The 23637-nt window shown below is 35.4% G+C and overlaps 1 protein-coding gene across 7 annotated transcripts; it reads right to left on the reverse strand.

Moving 5' to 3' along the window:
- Nucleotides 1-4407: 4407 nt before the first annotated feature.
- On the reverse strand, nt 4408-22395 carry LOC140139919 (scavenger receptor cysteine-rich domain-containing protein DMBT1-like). Of its 7 annotated transcripts, none has more exons than XM_072161700.1 (8): nt 22214-22395; nt 20880-21125; nt 20298-20393; nt 14379-14720; nt 13255-13302; nt 9155-9187; nt 6528-6571; nt 4408-4851 (listed from the first exon to the last, which is right to left on the reverse strand). In XM_072161700.1, the coding sequence occupies exons 1-8, from the start codon at nt 22278-22280 to the stop codon at nt 4807-4809; spliced, it is 921 nt and encodes a 306-aa protein (XP_072017801.1). In that variant the 5' UTR covers nt 22281-22395; the 3' UTR covers nt 4408-4806. The 7 variants fall into 7 exon arrangements, with proteins under 7 accessions (XP_072017801.1, XP_072017798.1, XP_072017795.1 ...); XM_072161697.1 differs by having other exon boundaries at nt 4408-4854; XM_072161694.1 differs by having other exon boundaries at nt 4408-4854; nt 6487-6571.
- Nucleotides 22396-23637: the final 1242 nt, after the last annotated feature.

Genomic DNA, 23637 nt, shown 5'->3' on the forward strand with positions numbered 1-23637 from the left:
CAACCTTTATGCATATGTATAGATGGGTTTTACTCCGATTTTGATAGGGCAGATGAAACCATGTTCAGAATGTTTAAACGGGTGAAACCAGCGGCGTAGCTGTGATTTTTTCCAGGAGGGGCAAGGCTCTATGGGGCGGAGCCCAAATCCACCAAATTTCCCAGGGGGGAGGGGTTATAGACGCATATCGTATGGATTCCCCATCTCTCTGCCTCTCCTCCCCCCCCCTCTCTCTCTCTCCCTCTTTTTTCCTCTCTCTCCCTCCTCTTGTTTCCTTGCACTAGGGGGCGGGGGCCCAAATAGGGATATGCCCCTTGCCCCCCGGCAGCTACGCCACTGGATGAAACATGACATGTTTTGTAAATAGTGTCTCACTTCAGTTACTACAGTTATGCTGGGCAAATTCATAGCAAATGTTTGAAAGTCTGTGAACGATGAAACAACCAATCAAATGAACAAACAAACAAACACACACATGTCATGATGTGACTTGATCAGTGGTAATTATCTGAACACTACTATAATGCACAAAGTATGTTTTCAAGCATTCTCTTTGTTTTATTTTGTATGCGGATATCAGTTCAGACCAGCCTCAGTCCAACACGCAAATTTGTGGTAGATTTTTACTAAATTATGACATCTGCAATCTTTTTTAATGTAGGCCTAAATATTAAATGAAAAGATTTGTATTTGACATCGCGAGTTCGATGAATTATGTAGCAGAACGGTAAACTGCATATCGACACTAACACTCCACATGGGTACATGTACAGGCGTAATTCTAATAGCCTAAGCACAGCATGTAAATGAATCCACAAAAACGAAAAAACGGGGTTAAACTAAAAATCGGGGAATTTAATTTGAAAAGGGAAAAAGTAAAAATGGGAGAAACCATTCTTGAGTGTAAAAAGAGGGAGATTGAAAAAGGGGCAAACTATTTTTTAAACGGGAGGAACTATTTGCAAAAAAAAAGTGAAACTAGTTGCAGAAAGGGGGAAAGTAAAGAAGGGGAACTATTTGCAAAAAGGGGAATCTATTTGAAAAAGGGGAAAACTCGGTTTGGAAATAATTTCTTCATATTTTTTGGTGTTATCTGTCGTTCACATATCCTTCCTAAAACCCCAAAGTGCGAATATTTCCAAACATCTAAATTAGCTAAAAATTTAGGACATGTTACAAAACTATATTGTCTAGAATTTTAGAAGAGTACTTTTAATATTGGCCGGTTATTTTTCACACAGCGACGTTAACTAGGCAATGTACTATTACCTATAACATTAACTAAAACACCAAAGTGCGAATACTTGTTGCAAATTTATGAAGTATATAAATATGTTCATCACCTCATGTCCTGAACTTATAAAATATCTCTACATACAAAGCGCTTTTAAACCATGTTAGAAAATCATTTTAGCCCTATATATTGTTTTGTTTACTGTATCCTAGTAACTCAGATGTATGTTTCATAACAAACCATAATTTATTCTATTCAACATGTCCAAGTAGAATACATGAATAGAATACATTAAATCCTTTGTTATACTATCTATAGAAATGTACTCACTGATTATAACACTGAATAAATTAAATAGGCCTAATCTCTTCCACATAGACAATTTAATACTACACCATGTATGTATCTTCTATAATATGTTGTTAGGAAAAGAGATTAAAAAAGGCTACAAGGTCATCAAAGGTCAGGTTATAGGTCAATTGGTTCAGGTCAAATTCAGGCATCAATTTTGAATACATGTGATAGTCTGTGATATCATACATGTCATAATGATGCATCAATTTTGATATTTTGTCTGTTACTGGATATATAATGGAAATGTGTAAGGTGGATATACTAAAATACCTTGGGATGTAAATGGTGAGTACAATTTAGATTGCCTAGTTGAGATGGATTGGGCAAATAAATATAAAATAGTTACCAAAATCACAAAAATGAAGTTTACCGAAAATTACCTAATATGGTGGTATAGGTGACAAAAATACAATCTTTTTCAACATTGCTGTAGTGTGGTTGTGGTAACCTGTTACCTATGGCTTAATTAAGTTTCAGTGAAATAATTTCGCAAGTTCAAAATACAAAATATAGCTCAACATTGAAAATAGAAGCATTTTAACCGGTTCGTTTTTTGATAGTTGTGGAGCACCAAGTTCATGAAGTCATAAAAGAAATCAGGGACCACTTATTCCCATTTTACATATCAACATTATTTTCCTAATGTGTTAGCAACACATATCCAAAATTTTAACGAAATCCGTTGATAGTAAGCTTTCCAAAATGAAGTGAATTTCAAACATCACTGATGTACCACATTTTGGCTTATACCATCAGAAGCATGTACGCTTCATTGATACCGATGCCACCAATTGAACGAGAAGATTTGCCCCTTCATTTTGCATACCACTTTGTCCAATGTCTGTTTCTCATTTCTTCACAAAATGCAAAAAAAATGCAAAAAAAAAATGCAATGGGTGTAGTACCCCCTTAAGTGCACAAAATATTTTCAATCAAAATGTCATAAAATGGGTGAAAATAGATCCAATCCAGATTCAGGAAGGTGTTCCAAAACAGAAATAGAAATAGCATTTAGACTCTGGCAGCCGTACAATAGGCGCACAAGGTAAAAAGACAGCACAGCTTGGAGCACAGCTCACTCAGCACAGCTCACTCAGCTTGTTTTCATTGTTATGAACTCTCACCCCCCTGGTTTCATTTAAATAAATCAGCCCTTGCTGATCGATCACACATCAGAATGTATTAAGGCCGTCAGGTCCATATGTGTACTGTATAGTGAAAATTAATGCCATCTTCAGTGCTTTCTTTCATTTCACGATTTCCAGACAAAGAGTACGCTTTCTGGTATATCCAGGATTAACGTTTTCCTGATCTATGTTTGATTCAAAGTAGAGGTTGGTCCATCAACGTTTGCACTCTTCTAGTGATATGTATATAAAACAAAAGATAATAAAAGAAATTTCGAATGTAAGTGCGGGTGACAAACAAGTTCCAAAAGTTTAAACTAATTTTCAGCGCAACAAATTTACTTACCTTGAAATGTCAATGTGTGACACACATCTTCATCAGAAGAAGTCCTATGATGTTGTGTTGGACTAGCCCTTTTATTGACCATTGGCGACTTGTGGTCGAATGAGGGCGTTATATAGGAACTAGAATTGCCAGGGGGCGGCCAAGATTGACTGAATTTTGACGTCATCATTGGTTTTACACGTAAATAAATTCTCAAATAATTCCAAAAGTGTATGAATGTTATCAAGCACTATTTTATCAGTCTAAATCCGTTGAGGTTCGACAATGAACCTTTTTGTAAGTACTGTTTTTTGTGTATGAATAACGCACGACATGTTACGATATATAGTACTGAAAATTTCCCCCCACGTGTATCAATGCGACTGCTTGGTCTAGTGGTAAGAATCTCGCTTCCCATGCAGAGGGTCCCGAGACCGATTCCCGGACCCGGCGATGATTAATTAAATTCTTCTTTTTTTCTTTGAATCTAAAATTATTATTTATTTTTATGTGAAAATGTATACATTGCACTGGGAAATATATTTTATGCATTTTGTTTCTGTAATGGGGCCAATAGAGCTAACAACGCACCTTGGCTTGGGAAAAAATAATTGCGTCCAACGTGCAGGCAGTGTTGCCGTCATATTGTCTGTTTTGTTTACGCTTTTGGCTGTTGCCACATTGAATAATGTCGTCCACCATCGTCTGAGAATTGCCATCTTTATACAACGCCCTCATTCGACAAATAGTCGCAAATGGTCAACAAACGGGCAAGTCCAACACATCCCCATAGGACTCTGATGGTAAAAATGTGTATCACACATCGAAAATTCAAGGTTCGTTGAATTTATTGTGATGAAATTCAGTTGAAATTTTTTTTAAAGAAAAGAAATGAAACGAACTAAGATTAAAGAAACAGGAAATAATTAAAAAAGAAAAGAAAAACTAAAGTAAAGTAATTAACAAGGACCCTTCAGAAGCACCCATGATTAAAAGGACCATCCTTTACACATTCCTAAAATTGCTGTAAATATAATAGTTGTTTTATTTTTAAATATCAGGTTAGAAATTCCAAGTGTGAGTATGTTCAACTGGCCCGAAAGGAAACTGTCACAAAAATAAATGAATTATTAATGGCGATTTGTGACTCACTTTTATAGTATCTGATAAGACCACTAACAATTTACTTTACCCTTGGATATTGATATATTAAGAATAACGATTAAGCATCATTAATTTGATATGAATCTTTGCCTGTATTGATATTGATCAATTGATCAGTATAAATTCAGCATTAATTCTGATTAAATTTCTTCACAAAATGCAAAAAAATGCAAAAAAAATGCAATGGGTGTAGTACCCCTTAAGTGCACAAAATATTTTCAATCAAAATGTCATAAAATGGGTGAAAATAGATCCAATCCAGATTCAGGAAGGTGTTCCAAAACAGAAATAGAAATAGCATTTAGACTCTGGCAGCCGTACAATAGGCGCACAAGGTAAAAAGACAGCACAGCTTGGAGCACAGCTCACTCAGCACAGCTCACTCAGCTTGTTTTCATTGTTATGAACTCTCACCCCCCTGGTTTCATTTAAATAAATCAGCCCTTGCTGATCGATCACACATCAGAATGTATTAAGGCCGTCAGGTCCATATGTGTACTGTATAGTGAAAATTAATGCCATCTTCAGTGCTTTCTTTCATTTCACGATTTCCAGACAAAGAGTACGCTTTCTGGTATATCCAGGATTAACGTTTTCCTGATCTATGTTTGATTCAAAGTAGAGGTTGGTCCATCAACGTTTGCACTCTTCTAGTGATATGTATATAAAACAAAAGATAATAAAAGAAATTTCGAATGTAAGTGCGGGTGACAAACAAGTTCCAAAAGTTTAAACTAATTTTCAGCGCAACAAATTTACTTACCTTGAAATGTCAATGTGTGACACACATCTTCATCAGAAGAAGTCCTATGATGTTGTGTTGGACTAGCCCTTTTATTGACCATTGGCGACTTGTGGTCGAATGAGGGCGTTATATAGGAACTAGAATTGCCAGGGGGCGGCCAAGATTGACTGAATTTTGACGTCATCATTGGTTTTACACGTAAATAAATTCTCAAATAATTCCAAAAGTGTATGAATGTTATCAAGCACTATTTTATCAGTCTAAATCCGTTGAGGTTCGACAATGAACCTTTTTGTAAGTACTGTTTTTTGTGTATGAATAACGCACGACATGTTACGATATATAGTACTGAAAATTTCCCCCCACGTGTATCAATGCGACTGCTTGGTCTAGTGGTAAGAATCTCGCTTCCCATGCAGAGGGTCCCGAGACCGATTCCCGGACCCGGCGATGATTAATTAAATTCTTCTTTTTTCTTTGAATCTAAAATTATTATTTATTTTTATGTGAAAATGTATACATTGCACTGGGAAATATATTTTATGCATTTTGTTTCTGTAATGGGGCCAATAGAGCTAACAACGCACCTTGGCTTGGGAAAAAATAATTGCGTCCAACGTGCAGGCAGTGTTGCCGTCATATTGTCTGTTTTGTTTACGCTTTTGGCTGTTGCCACATTGAATAATGTCGTCCACCATCGTCTGAGAATTGCCATCTTTATACAACGCCCTCATTCGACAAATAGTCGCAAATGGTCAACAAACGGGCAAGTCCAACACATCCCCATAGGACTCTGATGGTAAAAATGTGTATCACACATCGAAAATTCAAGGTTCGTTGAATTTATTGTGATGAAATTCAGTTGAAATTTTTTTTAAAGAAAAGAAATGAAACGAACTAAGATTAAAGAAACAGGAAATAATTAAAAAAGAAAAGAAAAACTAAAGTAAAGTAATTAACAAGGACCCTTCAGAAGCACCCATGATTAAAAGGACCATCCTTTACACATTCCTAAAATTGCTGTAAATATAATAGTTGTTTTATTTTTAAATATCAGGTTAGAAATTCCAAGTGTGAGTATGTTCAACTGGCCCGAAAGGAAACTGTCACAAAAATAAATGAATTATTAATGGCGATTTGTGACTCACTTTTATAGTATCTGATAAGACCACTAACAATTTACTTTACCCTTGGATATTGATATATTAAGAATAACGATTAAGCATCATTAATTTGATATGAATCTTTGCCTGTATTGATATTGATCAATTGATCAGTATAAATTCAGCATTAATTCTGATTAAATTGTACGTTCATTAATAACAAGCATCAAAGAAGCATCGACGGTCGATCCAAATATCGAACAAATTTGTTTCTGGTAAGTCATGTAAGTGGGACGTAAAAACCGAGTAATAAATTGATCGAGTTATCTACTTTTATATATGGGATCATGAAGATTTTTAAATCAAAATTTAATTTTTTAAATTAAAATTTCCCTCAATATAAATGCACACTGTTGTTTTAAAACAAGCATCACCTTCTTTTGATGTATATGAAAACTCCAAGGATTGCACTAACCAGAACAATTCCGGCTACGGCCACAGAAATTCCAACAACCGCACCTTTAATTAAATGTTTCAAGCACAAAGTATATGTAATAATAAGCTGTATTTCGCAAAGTAATGAAAACACAAAAACAAGCTAAAATATGAGATACGTGCCTTAATATCAAACAGTGTTGCTGTTAAAAGGGCATTTCGTGATTCACAATCTCATCCCCCCCCCACAAAAAAAAAAAAAAAAGGTGAGATTTTTATACCACTGGAAACCGCTGGCTTTGCTTACTTGCTTGCGTATGTCGACTTGTCTAGTCGGACTCCACTGATGGCCCTCCACACAGTGTGTTGCTTATCTTCGAGTTTCGAGTCTCGAGTCAAATTTTCGAGTCTCGAGTTTCGAGTCTCGAGTTTCGAGTCTCGAGTTTCGAGTTTTATACTTCGAGTTTCGAGTCTTATTTTTCGAGTTTCGAGTCTCATATTTCGAGTTTCGAGTTCAATTTTCGAGTTTCGAGTCTTATATTTCGAGTTTCGAGTCTTGTATTTCGAGTTTCGAGTCTCATATTTCGAGTTTCGAGTTAAATTTTTCGAGTTTCGAGTCTTATATTTCGAGTTTCGAGTCTTGTATTTCGAGTTTCGAGTCTTGTATTTCGAGTTTCGAGTCTTATATTTCGAGTTTCGAGTCTCATATTTCGAGTTTTGAGCCTCATATTTCGAGTTTCGAGTCTTATATTTCGAGTTTCGAGTATCGAGAGTCAAATTTCGAGTTTCAAGTTTATAATATCGAGTTTCGAGTCTCAAATTTCGAATATCGAGTGTCAAATTTTCAGGTTTTGACTTTATAATATCGAGTTTCCAGTAATACAAAAAGTATTTAAACAAACAAAACAAGCAATCACAAAACATATTCACAGACATACATATTAACACACATATTCACAAAAACGTGCATTTTCACGATAATGAAATTCACAACGGACCCTTTCTAATGGACAAATGACATTCAAAACCCACTCATATTATTTCTTGGTCAAAATATTATCAAATGGGTGAGAAATAGCTAATTAAATTCTGCCTCCTAGAGAGTTATAATCGAGACTAGAAATTTAGACCCAATTTCGAGTTTCGTCATTTTACAGAAAACGGACCTTTTCTAATGGACAAATGACATTCAAAACCCACTCATATTATTTCTTGGTCAAAATACTATAAAATGGGTCAGAAATAACTAATAAAATTCTGCCTTCTAGAGAGTTATAATCGAAACTCGAAAAATAAGACTCGAAACTCGAAGTATAAAACTCGAAACTCGAGACTCGAAACTCGAGACTCGAAAATTTGACTCGAGACTCGAAACTCGAAGATAAGCAACACACCCCTCCACACAACTCTGTTCTGCATGCAGTTCCTAATGTCTTGTCTTTCTACACCCAGTGTCCTCGATTAATTGCATACTGTAATCTTTCCTTGGTTGTCCTCTTGATCTTTTGCCATGCGTAGGCTGCCACAGCAGAACTCTGGAAGCTGCCTCTGTTTCACTTCTGGCACAGTGTCCAGCAAATCTCATCCTTTTAGCTTTCAGCCTTTCGGAAATTGGGGAGAGATTGCCGTACAGCTTCTTATTGGTGGCTACATAATGTTTATGTACCAAAAATTTCTTGCAGATTAATTCGTTTAGCAAACAATATCGTCATTTTTGAATTTCGTTCTGGAATACCAGAACGAAATTACAACAGTGGCCTATGGAGCAATGTAATACGCATAATCATGCATAGCTCTCAAACGCAAAATCGGAATCGACTGAAATTTAGAGAATAAGCTTTTGTCGTGGATACCTACTGATAAATGCCATAAAAAGAGGATGCTAGGATCACGAAATACTCCTTTAAAGGTACACTGCGTACTAAGAATAAGTAGTCTTATATATGGTTTGTTTATTTATTTAATTAGTAATTTAGTAATATACTTTAGAATGTATCAAAAAGTTGACCAGAATACCTAACTTTGAGTTCTTTGTTTGGTAATGTTATGCCTTTTGTTTCTATCATCTTGCAAACCTCCCTAAGGTTGGCTCAACTCGGGGCGTTTAAAGGAGGTATCTGGCAAGCACAACGTTATGCCTTGCATGCTAGAAAAATAATTATCAAGCACGAATCACGTTGATTTATACAAACTCATATTGGCTTTAAAAACAAATAAAAACAGCCGTCACTCAACACGCGATATTCAAATTTCCCGGGCACCGAAATTGCCTGTGGCAATGATGTCCAAGTAACACAATTAAGGCTGATGAAAATTGAGTACAAATAACTATGACGTCATTGTCCTAGACAATTTCGGCGCGGGAATTTTTATGGTCAATATGAGTTTGTTTTAATTAATATGTGATTCGTGCTTGGTAATAGTTTTTCTAACATATAAGGCAAACTGTTGTGACTGCCGGGGTGTTCCTTTAACAAATTCATATTATTATTTATTACTATTTCGTTGTTCGGTTTTTATTACAAAGCTTGTATACATATAATATTTTCTAATTTAAAGTTAATATGACAAAATACAATTACTGTAAGCTTATCTGATTAGCCATGTAAACTCTAACGTCTTAGTATAAGAAATTCCGCCTTGACTGTTCATCTCATGTCAACTTACTGGGTTGTATTCCTGTAGAACGTTCGTCCATTGCTACTGTCAACAAATGTAAATATGAGTTAAAATAAATATGTGACCGTACACCACGAATGAGCCGTAAATGTCCTCAATTGTATTCTGAGTTACAGTGTAAAATGGGCATGAAGGTCGTATTCATAGGTACCTCAATTTGGTGCTACGTGTACCTCATTTAATGAGATACACGTAGCACCAAATTGAAATACCTATGAATATGACCTTCATGCCCATTTTACACTGTAACTCAGAATACAATTGAGGACATTTACGGCTCATCGTGGTGTACGGTCACATATGAGGTAGTTGTTGCAACTCTTTCCAATTATTGCGTAGTAAACATCTACTAAACAATAATTATCCCATTTATTATGGGTAATAACTCAAAATCTATGCATCAAAATTTAAAAATTGAAATAGCAAAGGAAACCCAATTTTCCAAACCCAAGGGCTGGGGTATGAACGTTTGGACAGTATTTATTGTGGGACATTAGAGCACATCAGACATATCGAATTGCATTCTGAATACGAAGAATGTCATTCTGATATCAAATAATTTTGATTTTTGAAATTCGCAATTTAATACACATTTTATGGCAAATCATTAAAAATTGATATTTTTGATATTTAACAGTACTTGAAGTAAACTTTATAAATCTGATGATTTATACTTAAAGTGTATGTAAGGTGGGATGAAAAGCCGACGATCAATTGAAAATTTTGACCTTTCGTATTGAAGATATGGATTTTTTTCCCAAAACACCAAAAAAATAGGTCTTTTGGGAAAAAAATCCATATCTTCAATATGAAAGGTCAACATTTTCAATTGACCGTCGGCTTTTCCTCCCTGCTACATACACTTTAAGAATATGTCATTAGATTTATATCATTTACTTCGAGGACTGTTATATTTCAAAAATTTGAAAAATATCAAATTTTTATAATTTGTCATAACATTTGTATTATATTGTGATTTTCAAAAAATGAAAATTATTTGATATCAGAAAGACATGCTTCGTATTGGGTCACTCCATATGAAATCAAGGAGGCTCCCCACCTGACCCCCTCAGATTTGCTTTATATTTTAGTCTTAGGTTGTACCTGTAAAAATATTAAAAACCTGCAAATTTGAGGTCTGTAGCTCTCACGGATTTTCTGTGGTAGCCATTTAAAGTTGGAGTAAGGGGGTCTAAATTTGGACCCAAAAGTTGCCCTTTAAATAAGTTTCATCTTTGGGAGTCTGTGCCTTCTTTATAAAAAGAGAGAGAGATCTGAAACCTTGTATACATACTAACTGTATGCCCAATTTGTCAAAAAGTAAAAACAAAAAAATTTCTATAATTGCGTGTTGTGTCACGGGGTCATTAAATATGCAAGAAAAAATGTAATGTTTTGTAAACTGGCAAGTTTAGCCCCCCTAAATTCACATTTTTTGTCAAATTAACTATTTTTTGTTGTCACTGATGCTATATGTAGGATAAATACAAATCATATCCAAAAAATTGAGGTCACAACTCATTTACATTTCGAACAGCGCCCTCACGAAAATGAAATTTATTGCAAATTCAACATTTTCGGGGGGCCCAAAGTCGATGTGGTCCACCTTCAAAATTTATAAAACATCACTTTTATATGACTACTACTAGTCTTAAATTACAACTTTATTAAGTCCCAGTAATTGTCTAGGTTGACTTCATATAAAACGACAAGCCCAAAGTTAACCATTTTCTATAATTGCATGTACTGCAAATGTGCCGAATTCGGAAGGCTTAAAAGTCAAATTGGCCCCAATATTGGAAATAAAATGGAAATAAAAGTAAAATAGGGCCAATAACTACACATCTAGTCATTTATTTTCAATATTGTGGCCATTTTGACTTCTAAGCCTTCCGAATTCGGCAGTTTTGGAGTACATGCAATCATAAGAAAATAGTCAACTTTGGGCTTGTCGTTTTATAAGAAGTCAACCTATAAAATTACTGGGATTCAGCAAAGTTGTAATTTAAGACTAGTAGTCATATAAAAGTGATGTTTTATAAATTTTGAAGGTTGACCACATCGACTTTGGGCCCCCTGAAAATGTTGAATTTGCAATAAATTTCATTTTCGCGAGGGCGCTGTTCGAAATTTAAATAAATTGTGACCTCAATTTTTTGGATATGCATTGTATTTGTCCTATATATAGCGTTAGTGACAACAAAAAACAATTAATCTGACAAAAAATGTGAATTTAGGGGGGCTAAACTTGCCAGTTTACAAAACATTACATTTTTTCTTGCATATTTAATGACCCCGTGACACAACACGCAATTACAGAAATTATTTTTTTTACTTTTTGACCAATTGGTCATGCAATTAGTGCGTATACAAGGTTTCAGACCTCTCTCTCTTTTTATTAGGGATTGACAGGCTCCCAAAGATGAAATTTATCAAAAAGCAACTTTTGGGTCCAAATTTAGATTCCCCTACTCAAACTTTAAATGGCTGCCATAGAAAATGTGTTTATTGAAAATAAAATGGAAATAAAAGTAAATAGGGCCAATAACTACTCATCTAATCATTTATTTTCAATATTGTGGCCAATTTGACTTTTAAGCCTTCCAAATTCGGCACATTTGCAGTACATGCAATCATAAGAAAATGGTCAACTTTGGGCTTGTCGTTTTATATGAAGTCAACCTAGACAATTACTGGGACTTAGCAAAGTTGTAATTTAAGACTAGTGGCCATATAAAAGTGATGTTTTATAAATTTTGAAGGTGGACCACATCGACTTTGGGCCCCCTGAAAATGTTGAATTTGCAATAAATTTCATCTTCGTGAGGGCGCTGTTCGAAATGTAAATGAGTTGTGACCTCAATTTTTTGGATATGCATTGTATTTATCCTACATATAGCATCAGTGACAACAAAAAATAATTAATTTGACAAAAAATGTGAATTTAGGGGGGCTAAACTTGCCAGTTTACAAAACATTACATTTTTTCTTGCATATTTAATGACCCCGTGACACAACACGCAATTATAGAATTTTTTTTTTTTTTTTACTTTTTGACAAATTGGGCATACAGTTAGTATGTATACAAGGTTTCAGATCTCTCTCTTTTTATAAAGAAGGCACAGACTCTCAAAGATGAAATTTATTTAAAGGGCAACTTTTTAGTCCAAATTTAGACCCCCTTACTCCAACTTTAAATGGCTGCCACAGAAAATCCGTAAGAGCTACAGACCTCAAATTTGCAGGTTTTAATTTTTTTACAGGTACAACATATGACTAAAATATAAAGCAAATCTGAGGGGGTCAGGTGGGGAGACTCCTTGATTTCATATGGAGTGACCCTATTCAGAATGCAATTCGATAGGTCTGAGGTGCTCTCATGTCCCACAAAAAATACTGTCGAAACGCAATAAACGCTCATTTTGGATCCCTTAATAGCCCAAAATTTGTTGCCATGGTGACCCTTTGAATGAAAAGACCCCATTCAAAAGTTACACCTACACTCATTGGAATTGTTGCTTTTGTTGCTAGAGTGCCTGGTTGTCACTGGTCACCGCGGGTCATCCTTGGCCAGTCATGTAGATAACGTAATGGTACAATGATTTGAGAAGCTTTTAGTGCACCTTTTTTTAATTCAAAGAGTCACCCTGGGTACAAACTTATCCAGACCAATGAGGTATCAAAATTTGCAGAATTACCTCGGTTTGTTTTTGCTTATTGCAGTTTTTAAAATTTGATTCATAGATTTTTATATCGGGCGTTTATTTACTTCTTGAAGGATAATAAGTCCTATTCGTATCATATCAACTCGCAATATCAGGTAATGATATATTTATGGGCCGCTCTTGATTATAGATATATTACAAATTTTGGCCCGCATATATGCAGTTACATTTTTAACTGTTTAGATTAAAAATAACCTGCTTTTGCTTAACATGTGAGATTCGTGATTATTTCGTTAACAATGTGATTAATTCGATTAATTAATTATAAAACACAGTAATTTATTTTGATATGCTCAAAAACTTTTAACATACAATCATACAAAATCATGACAGTGATCGTTTCTTTTCATCTTGAATACTTACCAGATTCGGAAGTGGACAGAATTATGTCTGGTTGGTCTGTCACAGGTGCTGGAATTTAAAATAGAAATGTTCTTTTTATTTAAAAAAGATTAACTATTCGCTTTAAGACAGGTGTGCACTTTAAGACATGCATGTTGGCCTATTTGTTTACATATTGACCATGTAAGGCAACAAAATTAACTTTTTTTTCCTTTAAATTCACAAACGCCAATGTACACAAAATGATGCACAAAGTTGGAAGTTGACCAAAAATATGATGAGTATAATAATGAATATAATGAATACAAAACCCACCCAAGTCTATACTTTGGCCAAATTGAGTTAAGCATATGGGAAATTGTTGCTATACATAGGCCTGTCATATGTATGAAAGAACAACTCAAATTCATCCTCTGTGTGTCTATTGGGCATGTGAAAAATAGCATGTATGAAAGAACCACCCAAGTCCAGGATTTGAGTCTTGTAACACATTGATTGAAATTGATTGAGATAAGTACTTAGTTGCGCCCACATCTAGATAAGCTTCGCGTAGGCGCAATGTATCTGCGCGTTAACAAATTGCGCAACTACGTGGCATGACGCGTTGTTCAACACAGAATTTCTTTCCTTTTGAATTGGAAACACGAGTGAAATAGCGAAATTAAACCCATCAAAGAATGCAGTTGGGGTTTACCAATCTGGCTCTTCTTTGCTTGTATATCGAAAAAGTTCAGTTACTCGGATAAAGACACGTCTAGAGTACACAGCAACGTTAAGTTCATTTATTATTTCTAACAAGTAGTATCATTTTTTTCATCATTAGTACACATCCGTGGCGTACCGTGGGGGGGCTGAAGAAAATTCAATTTTGCCGCCCCTTCCTCAACAGCCCGAAAAGGTTGACACGATTTTTATTGACCCAATCTCTTAACTTTAGAAATATTTTGATTCCAAGCCAATAACGATGGGCATTCTACAGATTGTTTAAAAATTGGCGGTACTAATTCGTCAGTGTCATTAAACTTCTGTACTCTGTGTCCTGAACATTCATGAACAAATGAATTGATTAACAATGCTACTTGAATGCTAATTAGTAAGTCTGATCCTTTTATTTATATACAAGGATAATGAATACACGTTCTTACCAGACGCTTCATACTTGAATGAAAATCCATTGTCGGTTCTTTCAAGGTCTGTCATAAATCTAAACCACATAGAATTCCCGGAGACCTCAAATGGTACTGGTGGTTCTTGAATGTCGGTGAAGCTTCCGTCGGCTAAAGGTAAACTACGTGGCACGGTCCCTGTCCCGTAGTAGAGATAGTCGCCATATTGCAATCGACATGATGCAAAGACGATGGTGAGTTTGATTGTGTTTTGAACTTCAATAATGTATGTCAAACCAGTTGCATTTGGGTAATGTGAAGGATAGTTTTGGCTTTCAATTACTCCAGTTGTTTCATTGAAGTACTTTTCGGATAATATGTCTGACAAAAAACAACAACACTGTATTATATTAAGGATCTATAGCTATTTATTTAGATCAGAACAATAACTAATGGCTATTGTAAATTCTCAAAAGCTTTGATTTGAATAATTTAATAATTAATAATTACGTTAACTGTCATAATGTGCAGCTTCCCTTGGAAATCAAAACTTATATTTAACAATGCACCTTGTTTCAAAACAGGCTTGTGTACATGTTCACTCTGCATAGAAGCCATGGATCACATTATACAATGAATCCAACGAGCCAAATGATGGTCAGAATTCATTCGGCCATTACTGGGTCCCCCTGCACCAAACTGGTGTTGTGATTTCCCAATCGGGTGAATTAAAGCCGCTTAAAAATCGATGTTATATTGGGCTATTACAGAAATTAACGGCACCTACCCTATAGAAGACTTGGGATTCCCAAAATAAATTTTTTTTGATTTACGAGGGCAGATGTGTCAAATTTGTCTTCTATAGGGTATGTACCTTTTATTTCTGGAAAAGCCCATACAGAGCAGGGTCACGTGACACAAAACTTCGGACGCTGTGAGAGGTTGCATATCAATCTTCTGTCACAGTTCAATAACAGAGATGCAAGAGTGAAGCTAAAGCAGCAGGCAGAGTTGGGGTATGAGGCTATTATTGAGTTAGTTTCCAATATTCTAATAAAGTTTGGTTATTTCTTCATCATGTAGGCCTTAATTTACACGAAATTAGGATTAGGGTTAGGGTTATTAGAAGGATAATGGTTAGGTTTGGGTTCGGATTAGCGTATACGAAATCATTTACGTGGAGTATTATTTTAAGATATTTTTTCGCTTTTTTTTTTTTTTTTTTTTTTTTAAAGTTATTAACATTATAAAGATTTTAAAAACGAGTTTGAAGAAAATTTATCTTCGAGTCCCAATTTTTTTCTTGAGAAAAAGGCTGTTTTGTGATTTTTCTTCCATAGATGACAATGTTAAAACTATTTTTGTTTTTATCCGTTTGTCAAAATGGAGACTCGGATGGCTTTCAAAATAGAGTACCACGTGCCCACGGATATGATGATTGATATAAAAAAGTTTGAAATTGACAACCAAAATCCGAAATAGTTTTCATTTTATACCAAGAGAGATTTTCCAATTCAGAACAAAATATTTGATGTGCATTTTACGAAAAATGTCAATTTTAAGCTGTTGAAATCCAAAACGGAAACAAATTTCGTTCCTTCAGGTTGCAAGAGATACGATGTGCATAGAAATGGTCAAAGAGTGTGCTTTTCTAGCACTTTGGAGAAAATCATATTTTCAAATTAATGCAGATATCCCGTTTTGTCGGTTGCGTAGGTCTATACATTTTTAAACATTGCATATTGATAAACTAATGATTGATGATCGATAATTGATTATAGATAATTGATTATCGATAATCGATAATTGATTATCGATAATTGATAATTAATTAGCCATAATTAATTCCACGCACAACCCCCCCCATACCCAGAAGGAAATCATCCTTAGCGATTCCCAGTTTTGTCGGTTGCGTAGGCCTATAAATTTTTGTTAAATGATTGATTATCGATTATTGATTATCTATAATCGATAATTGATTATCGATAATCAATACCCCTTCACCCCCCCCGTATCCACAAGGATATCATCCTTAGCCATTTGAACATGAGAGTCTGTTTCATCATTTTGCGTGTTAGGGTTTAGAATTTAACTGAACGTTGATAACTGATTGATCATTGATTATCGGTTATCGACTATCTATAGTTATATCTCCTCCCCCACCCACACCAACTCAAACACTACTTAACTATGGCATGTACTAGCGTGGTCGGAAATGGTTCTGCATTATGAAATTTTTTTGGGGGGGGGGGAATAAATTGGGCTATTACAGAAATTAACGGCACCTACCCTATAGAAGACTTGGGATTCCCAAAATAATTTTTTTTTGATTTACGAGGGCAGATGTGTCAAATTTGTCTTCTATAGGGTATGTACCTTTTATTTCTGGAAAAGCCCATACAGAGCAGGGTCACGTGACACAAAACTTCGGACGCTGTGAGAGGTTGCATATCAATCTTCTGTCACAGTTCAATAACAGAGATGCAAGAGTGAAGCTAAAGCAGCAGGCAGAGTTGGGGTATGAGGCTATTATTGAGTTAGTTTCAATATTCTAATAAAGTTTGGTTATTTCTTCATCATGTAGGCCTTAATTTACACGAAATTAGGATTAGGGTTAGGGTTATTAGAAGGATAATGGTTAGGTTTGGGTTCGGATTAGCGTATACGAAATCATTTACGTGGAGTATCAACTTAAGATATTTTTTCGTTTTTTTTTTTTTTTTTTTTTTTTAAAGTTATTAAGCATATATAAAGATTTTAAAAAACGAGTTTGAAGAAAATTTATCTTCGAGTCCCAATTTTTTTTCTTGAGAAAAAGGCTGTTTTGTGATTTTTCTTCCATAGATGACAATGTTAAAACTATTTTTGTTTTTATCCGTTTGTCAAAATGGAGACTCGGATGGCTTTCAAAATAGAGTACCACGTGCCCACGGATATGATGATTGATATAAAAAAGTTTGAAATTGACAACCAACATCCGAAATAGTTTTCATTTTATACCCAGAGAGATTTTCCAATTCAGAACAAAATATTTGATGTGCATTTTACGAAAATGTCAATTTTAAGCTGTTGAAATCCAAAACGGAAACAAATTTCGTTCCTTCAGGTTGCAAGAGATACGATGTGCATAGAAATGGTCAAAGAGTGTGCTTTTCTAGCACTTTGGAGAAAATCATATTTTCAAATTAATGCAGATATCCCGTTTTGTCGGTTGCGTAGGTCTATACATTTTTAAACATTGCATATTGATAAACTAATGATTGATGATCGATAATTGATTATAGATAATTGATTATCGATAATCGATAATTGATTATCGATAATTGATAATTAATTAGCCATAATTAATTCCACGCACAACCCCCCCCATACCCAGAAGGAAATCATCCTTAGCGATTCCCAGTTTTGTCGGTTGCGTAGGCCTATAAATTTTTGTTAAATGATTGATTATCGATTATTGATTATCTATAATCGATAATTGATTATCGATAATCAATACCCCCTCATCCTCCCCCGTATCCACAAGGATATCATCCTTAGCCATTTGAACATGAGAGTCTGTTTCATCATTTGCGTGTTAGGGTTTAGAATTTAACTGAACGTTGATAACTGATTGATCATTGATTATCGGTTATCGACTATCTATAGTTATATCTCCTCCCCCACCCACACCAACTCAAACACTACTTAACTATGGCATCTACTAGCGTGGTCGGAAATGGTTCTGCATTATGAAATTTTTTTTGGGGGGGGGGGAATAAATTGGGCTATTACAGAAATTAACGGCACCTACCCTATAGAAGACTTGGGATTCCCAAAATAAATTTTTTTTGATTTACGAGGGCAGATGTGTCAAATTTGTCTTCTATAGGGTATGTACCTTTTATTTCTGGAAAAGCCCATACAGAGCAGGGTCACGTGACACAAAACTTCGGACGCTGTGAGAGGTTGCATATCAATCTTCTGTCACAGTTCAATAACAGAGATGCAAGAGTGAAGCTAAAGCAGCAGGCAGAGTTGGGGTATGAGGCTATTATTGAGTTAGTTTCAATATTCTAATAAAGTTTGGTTATTTCTTCATCATGTAGGCCTTAATTTACACGAAATTAGGATTAGGGTTAGGGTTATTAGAAGGATAATGGTTAGGTTTGGGTTCGGATTAGCGTATACGAAATCATTTACGTGGAGTATCAACTTAAGATATTTTTTCGTTTTTTTTTTTTTTTTTTTTTTTTTAAAGTTATTAAGCATATATAAAGATTTTAAAAAACGAGTTTGAAGAAAATTTATCTTCGAGTCCCAATTTTTTTCTTGAGAAAAAGGCTGTTTTGTGATTTTTCTTCCATAGATGACAATGTTAAAACTATTTTTGTTTTTATCCGTTTGTCAAAATGGAGACTCGGATGGCTTTCAAAATAGAGTACCACGTGCCCACGGATATGATGATTGATATAAAAAAGTTTGAAATTGACAACCAAAATCCGAAATAGTTTTCATTTTATACCAAGAGAGATTTTCCAATTCAGAACAAAATATTTGATGTGCATTTTACGAAAAAATGTCAATTTTAAGCTGTTGAAATCCAAAACGGAAACAAATTTCGTTCCTTCAGGTTGCAAGAGATACGATGTGCATAGAAATGGTCAAAGAGTGTGCTTTTCTAGCACTTTGGAGAAAATCATATTTTCAAATTAATGCAGATATCCCGTTTTGTCGGTTGCGTAGGTCTATACATTTTCAACATTGCATATTGATAAACTAATGATTGATGATCGATAATTGATTATAGATAATTGATTATCGATAATCGATAATTGATTATCGATAATTGATAATTAATTAGCCATAATTAATTCCACGCACAACCCCCCCATACCCAGAAGGAAATCATCCTTAGCGATTCCCAGTTTTGTCGGTTGCGTAGGCCTATAAATTTTGTTAAATGATTGATTATCGATTATTGATTATCTATAATCGATAATTGATTATCGATAATCAATACCCCTCCTCCCCCCCCCCCCGTATCCACAAGGATATCATCCTTAGCCATTTGAACATGAGAGTCTGTTTCATCATTTGCGTGTTAGGGTTTAGAATTTAACTGAACGTTGATAACTGATTGATCATTGATTATCGGTTATCGACTATCTATAGTTATATCTCCTCCCCCACCCACACCAACTCAAACACTACTTAACTATGGCATCTACTAGCGTGGTCGGAAATGGTTCTGCATTATGAATTTTTTTTTGGGGGAATAAATTGGGCTATTACAGAAATTAACGGCACCTACCCTATAGAAGACTTGGGATTCCCAAAATAAATTTTTTTGATTTACGAGGGCAGATGTGTCAAATTTGTCTTCTATAGGGTATGTACCTTTTATTTCTGGAAAAGCCCATTGTATTGTGTTGCAAACTTTCATCATTCTTTTGTCTACGTGTAACACGGGTGATGGAATCAAGATTAAAATTCCCGCCGAGGCCGCATCATTTTAGATGAGATGGACCCAGACGGGACCCAGCTATGGCTGCTATTGAGGTGCAGGAATGCGTGAAATTAGATTCGTCTATATCGGCACACAAATACGATTATACCCGTATGCTATCAAACGTACATTGTTAACATTTAATTAGTTAAAAAAAGGTCGAATTCGACTAATTGAAAATTTGTCATACAAGATGTAATGTTGTTATTCAAGAATAATAATGCCAAAATGAAGTATTTTTATTGGTAAAAGGCCAGTAATAGCATTTCACATTAATTTGAATCATGTCAACATAATTTTCATTCAATTTGTAAAGAAGAAGAAATTGCTTACATGACTAATGCAATTTATGACGATTTATCGTGATTTAATTTGTAAAATGACTAAGAAAATGCCAAATTATTAATCTAATTAGTCATTAGTAAAGTTTAGGACACTCTGTAAAACCCGCAATAATGTAAGGTTCTTACTAAAACATCGAACTCCGGCGGCTCCTAATGTTCCACATCCTGACCCATCATTGTTTCGAAGTTGTTCATATGTGCAGTCCTCCAAAGACTCTTCATCTGAAAGTATGCACATTTACAAGGTGTAGGTTTGAATGGAATGATAATAACATTGCTTTAAAACACCTCTTCTTCCACAAAGTGCAGATCATTGTAATAGTTGGTGAGTCAGGGGGTTAGGAGGTACCATTTGGGGGAGGGGTGGCAAAGCTGCACTTCTACCATAGGTAGTTGACGACATGGGCTACACAAAAATACCTGATACAATTGAACCGGAGTAGCTTTTGGTAGGAAAAGGGCTCAAAAGGGTAAAATTTCAAACTTTTAGAGAAAGGGTGAATCTTCCCGCCACCTTCAACAGTCAGAAAAGGTTGGCACATTTTCTTCTTCTATTTGTTATTTTTAAACAATCTACCCACCCTCTTTTCTTTAATAATTCTTTTTGCCGCCCCTTCGTCTTCTGTCGCCCCTGATGCATCATGCCTCAGCTTATATTGTTCATAATCAACTTTATTGGAAGAGACATTACAAATGCACTTTTCCTACCTCCTTCACATCTTGTATTAACAATTCTGTAAAACAGTGGCTTAGTATTACTGTACTTTTCAGCCCATCCAAATTTATAGCCAGCTTGTCTACATGCTACTGTGGCTTCGTTGTTACTCCAGTTACGTGCTATTTGATACCCTTCAAAACAAACGGGAGTGGCATGAACACGTGCATCATCACGAATGTACGCAGCTGTAATCGGTCCGAAATTACTATCGCCCCTTATTCGAACCCCAGTTATTTCTGAAAATAAACAATGACAAATGAATATAAGTTATATTACTGGTAAATTTGGAGGTAAAAGTTGGTTAAAAACTACAATACAAAATTTATGACCATATTTAGGCCTAAAATGATCAAATTTAAGCATACCTTTAAACGGAAAATAAATTCATTTGAACAAGAGTGGGTGCCTAACAATATTTTACCGAGATAGGCTGGCTTAATAATTGCAATTGGGAGATTTTTGGTATTGATCAGGGAAAAGTATTCATTCCTGTTAAATCATTAATATACGCAACAAGTGCGATCCAATCACAGATAATAACTTTTAAATACGCGGACGCAAATGCAGGTCATTGAAAAAGTATAATGACCGCGTCTCGTGACGTAGCTAAAAGTACGCTCTACAATGACCGCGTTACGTGACGTGTTACGCGTTCGAACAATTTACGCGGACGCTGGACGCCGTATTTGGACATCGCATGATTGCGTGCTAGTGTGATTGGTCGCTAGCGGTATTTCCTTAATGGGCTATTCGATTTTTTACAGGGAAAACAACAGATAAAGTTAAAATTGTGTTCTGCTTTCAAATTAAAAGAAGAAAATGTGACATAAATTGAATTAAAATAGTGTAAAGTGACGGTTATGAATGAGGTTAATGACTTTGGATGAGTTATTTTTCGGGTATTGTGAAATATCTAAACATTGTGCTTTGGACCTCGGAATATTCCTCGGTTCCAAAGCACAATGTTTAGATATTTCACAATTCAGCATCGAAGTGGTTACGTAATTCTCTTGGTTACCGGATCACGCTACTTTGGTATGCCTTCGAGTGCCATATACTTTATGTGGTGATCATTTCGATCGTGGTTCATTACTCTAGCGCGTGATCCCGTTGACATAGTAACATTACGTAACTTCGATACTGAATACCCTCAAAGCACATTAAACGAACAGAACCACGTACCATATTTGCTTGTGTACATATTGTTATGTGCAGTATACCATATACCATTGCTTTGCACTCCAAACAACACCCACACACACACGAAGTCTATATCGAAAATGGAAACCATTTTAATAATAATAATAAACACTATCTTACTTACGTGTGAGAACAAGTACATATTTCTCAGCAAAAGTAAGGCACAAGAGAAAAATAAGAATTGGCATCATTTTAAAGTGTTCACATTCCAATCTGCCAACACTAACTTTCGTAGCATTGAATAATTAGTGTGTATGTTGAATTATACAACATAATTCTGCGAAAAGATTAAGAGTCAACAGAACATTTTCCAACGTATGTCAAGCGTGAAAAACGGAACAATAAAATGAATTCGTTGTCAAGCTCTGGGTCAACTAACAATACGTATAACGTATCATTACAAAATCCAATCTGTATTAATAATCTGAATTTATTTGAAAGCTATTCTCTTCGGAGTAGTCTTTATATCAATACAAACCATTCACCTGCTGTTGCTTCAAAGGAAAGTAAAGGTTATGTAAAAAAGTGTTATTAAATATTGGTTTCACAAAGAGTGTCGTATGTATCGTTTATATACATGTATCGGAAAATACAATTATGTGATGCAAAGAATAAGGCAAAAAAAGCCAGGTGGGGTTACTGTATAAAAGAATACCGACCCAAATTTTGGAAATACCAGAAAAAGTTCTATATTGTATCTTCTTTACACTCCTCGGAATATGTACGAACCGTAATCTAATAGATAATTGATCAATAAAAAAAATCTAAACTGCTAACCCCCCCCGTACATACCCGAAGGTTGACTTGTAGTGTTTTTTTAACACAGGGAATTTAAGACCTCGTCATCATCATCATCCTTCGGCTGCGGAGCAGGCGACTAAACGTTTCCTCCAGCTACATCGGTCTTGAGCCATTGATGATAATTGACCTTGACTCAGCATGCTGTCCATATCCCCGCCCCGACACTGCATGTATCTCCAGAACAGTATTTGTTGCCGTCCGGGTTTCCTCTTGCCATGAGTTGGGACATACAATGCATACTCTTTTACTGGCTCATCGTAAGCGGAGTATATGCCCTACAAATTTCAGTTGATGAGTTCTGGCTTTCTCAACAAGTGGCCCTGTCTCTGTCAGATTGTAGATAGTAGAAAAAATCAGGACTGATTTTTCCTCTCTCAATATTTTCATATGCCAGTTTGCTCGAGCCCTAATCACGCCATTTAAATTATAATGTCTCGAGCTTGCATCGTTTATTTCCGATCCTCGCATATATTAATTTGTGTTTCGCATTGTCTTACGCCCTGCTAGGGTGAAGCATATAGGCCGCCTCCTTCTTCATTATTTAATATATAATTGGCCGCTGAGACACAATGAGGGAGTTATCATGGGGACTTAAGTTGAGATTGCCCGAGTACCGACTGTGAACTCAGGTAGCACAGTGGTAAAGCTCTGGACCGGTAATCCAGCGACCGGGGTTCAATCCCCGCTGAGTCCTGATTTTTTCTCTCAATATTTTCATATGCCAGTTTGCTCGAGCCCTAATCACGC

The sequence above is a fragment of the Amphiura filiformis genome, chromosome 18 (genome assembly GCF_039555335.1).
Source record: "Amphiura filiformis chromosome 18, Afil_fr2py, whole genome shotgun sequence".
Classification (NCBI taxonomy): Eukaryota; Metazoa; Echinodermata; class Ophiuroidea; order Amphilepidida; family Amphiuridae; genus Amphiura; species Amphiura filiformis.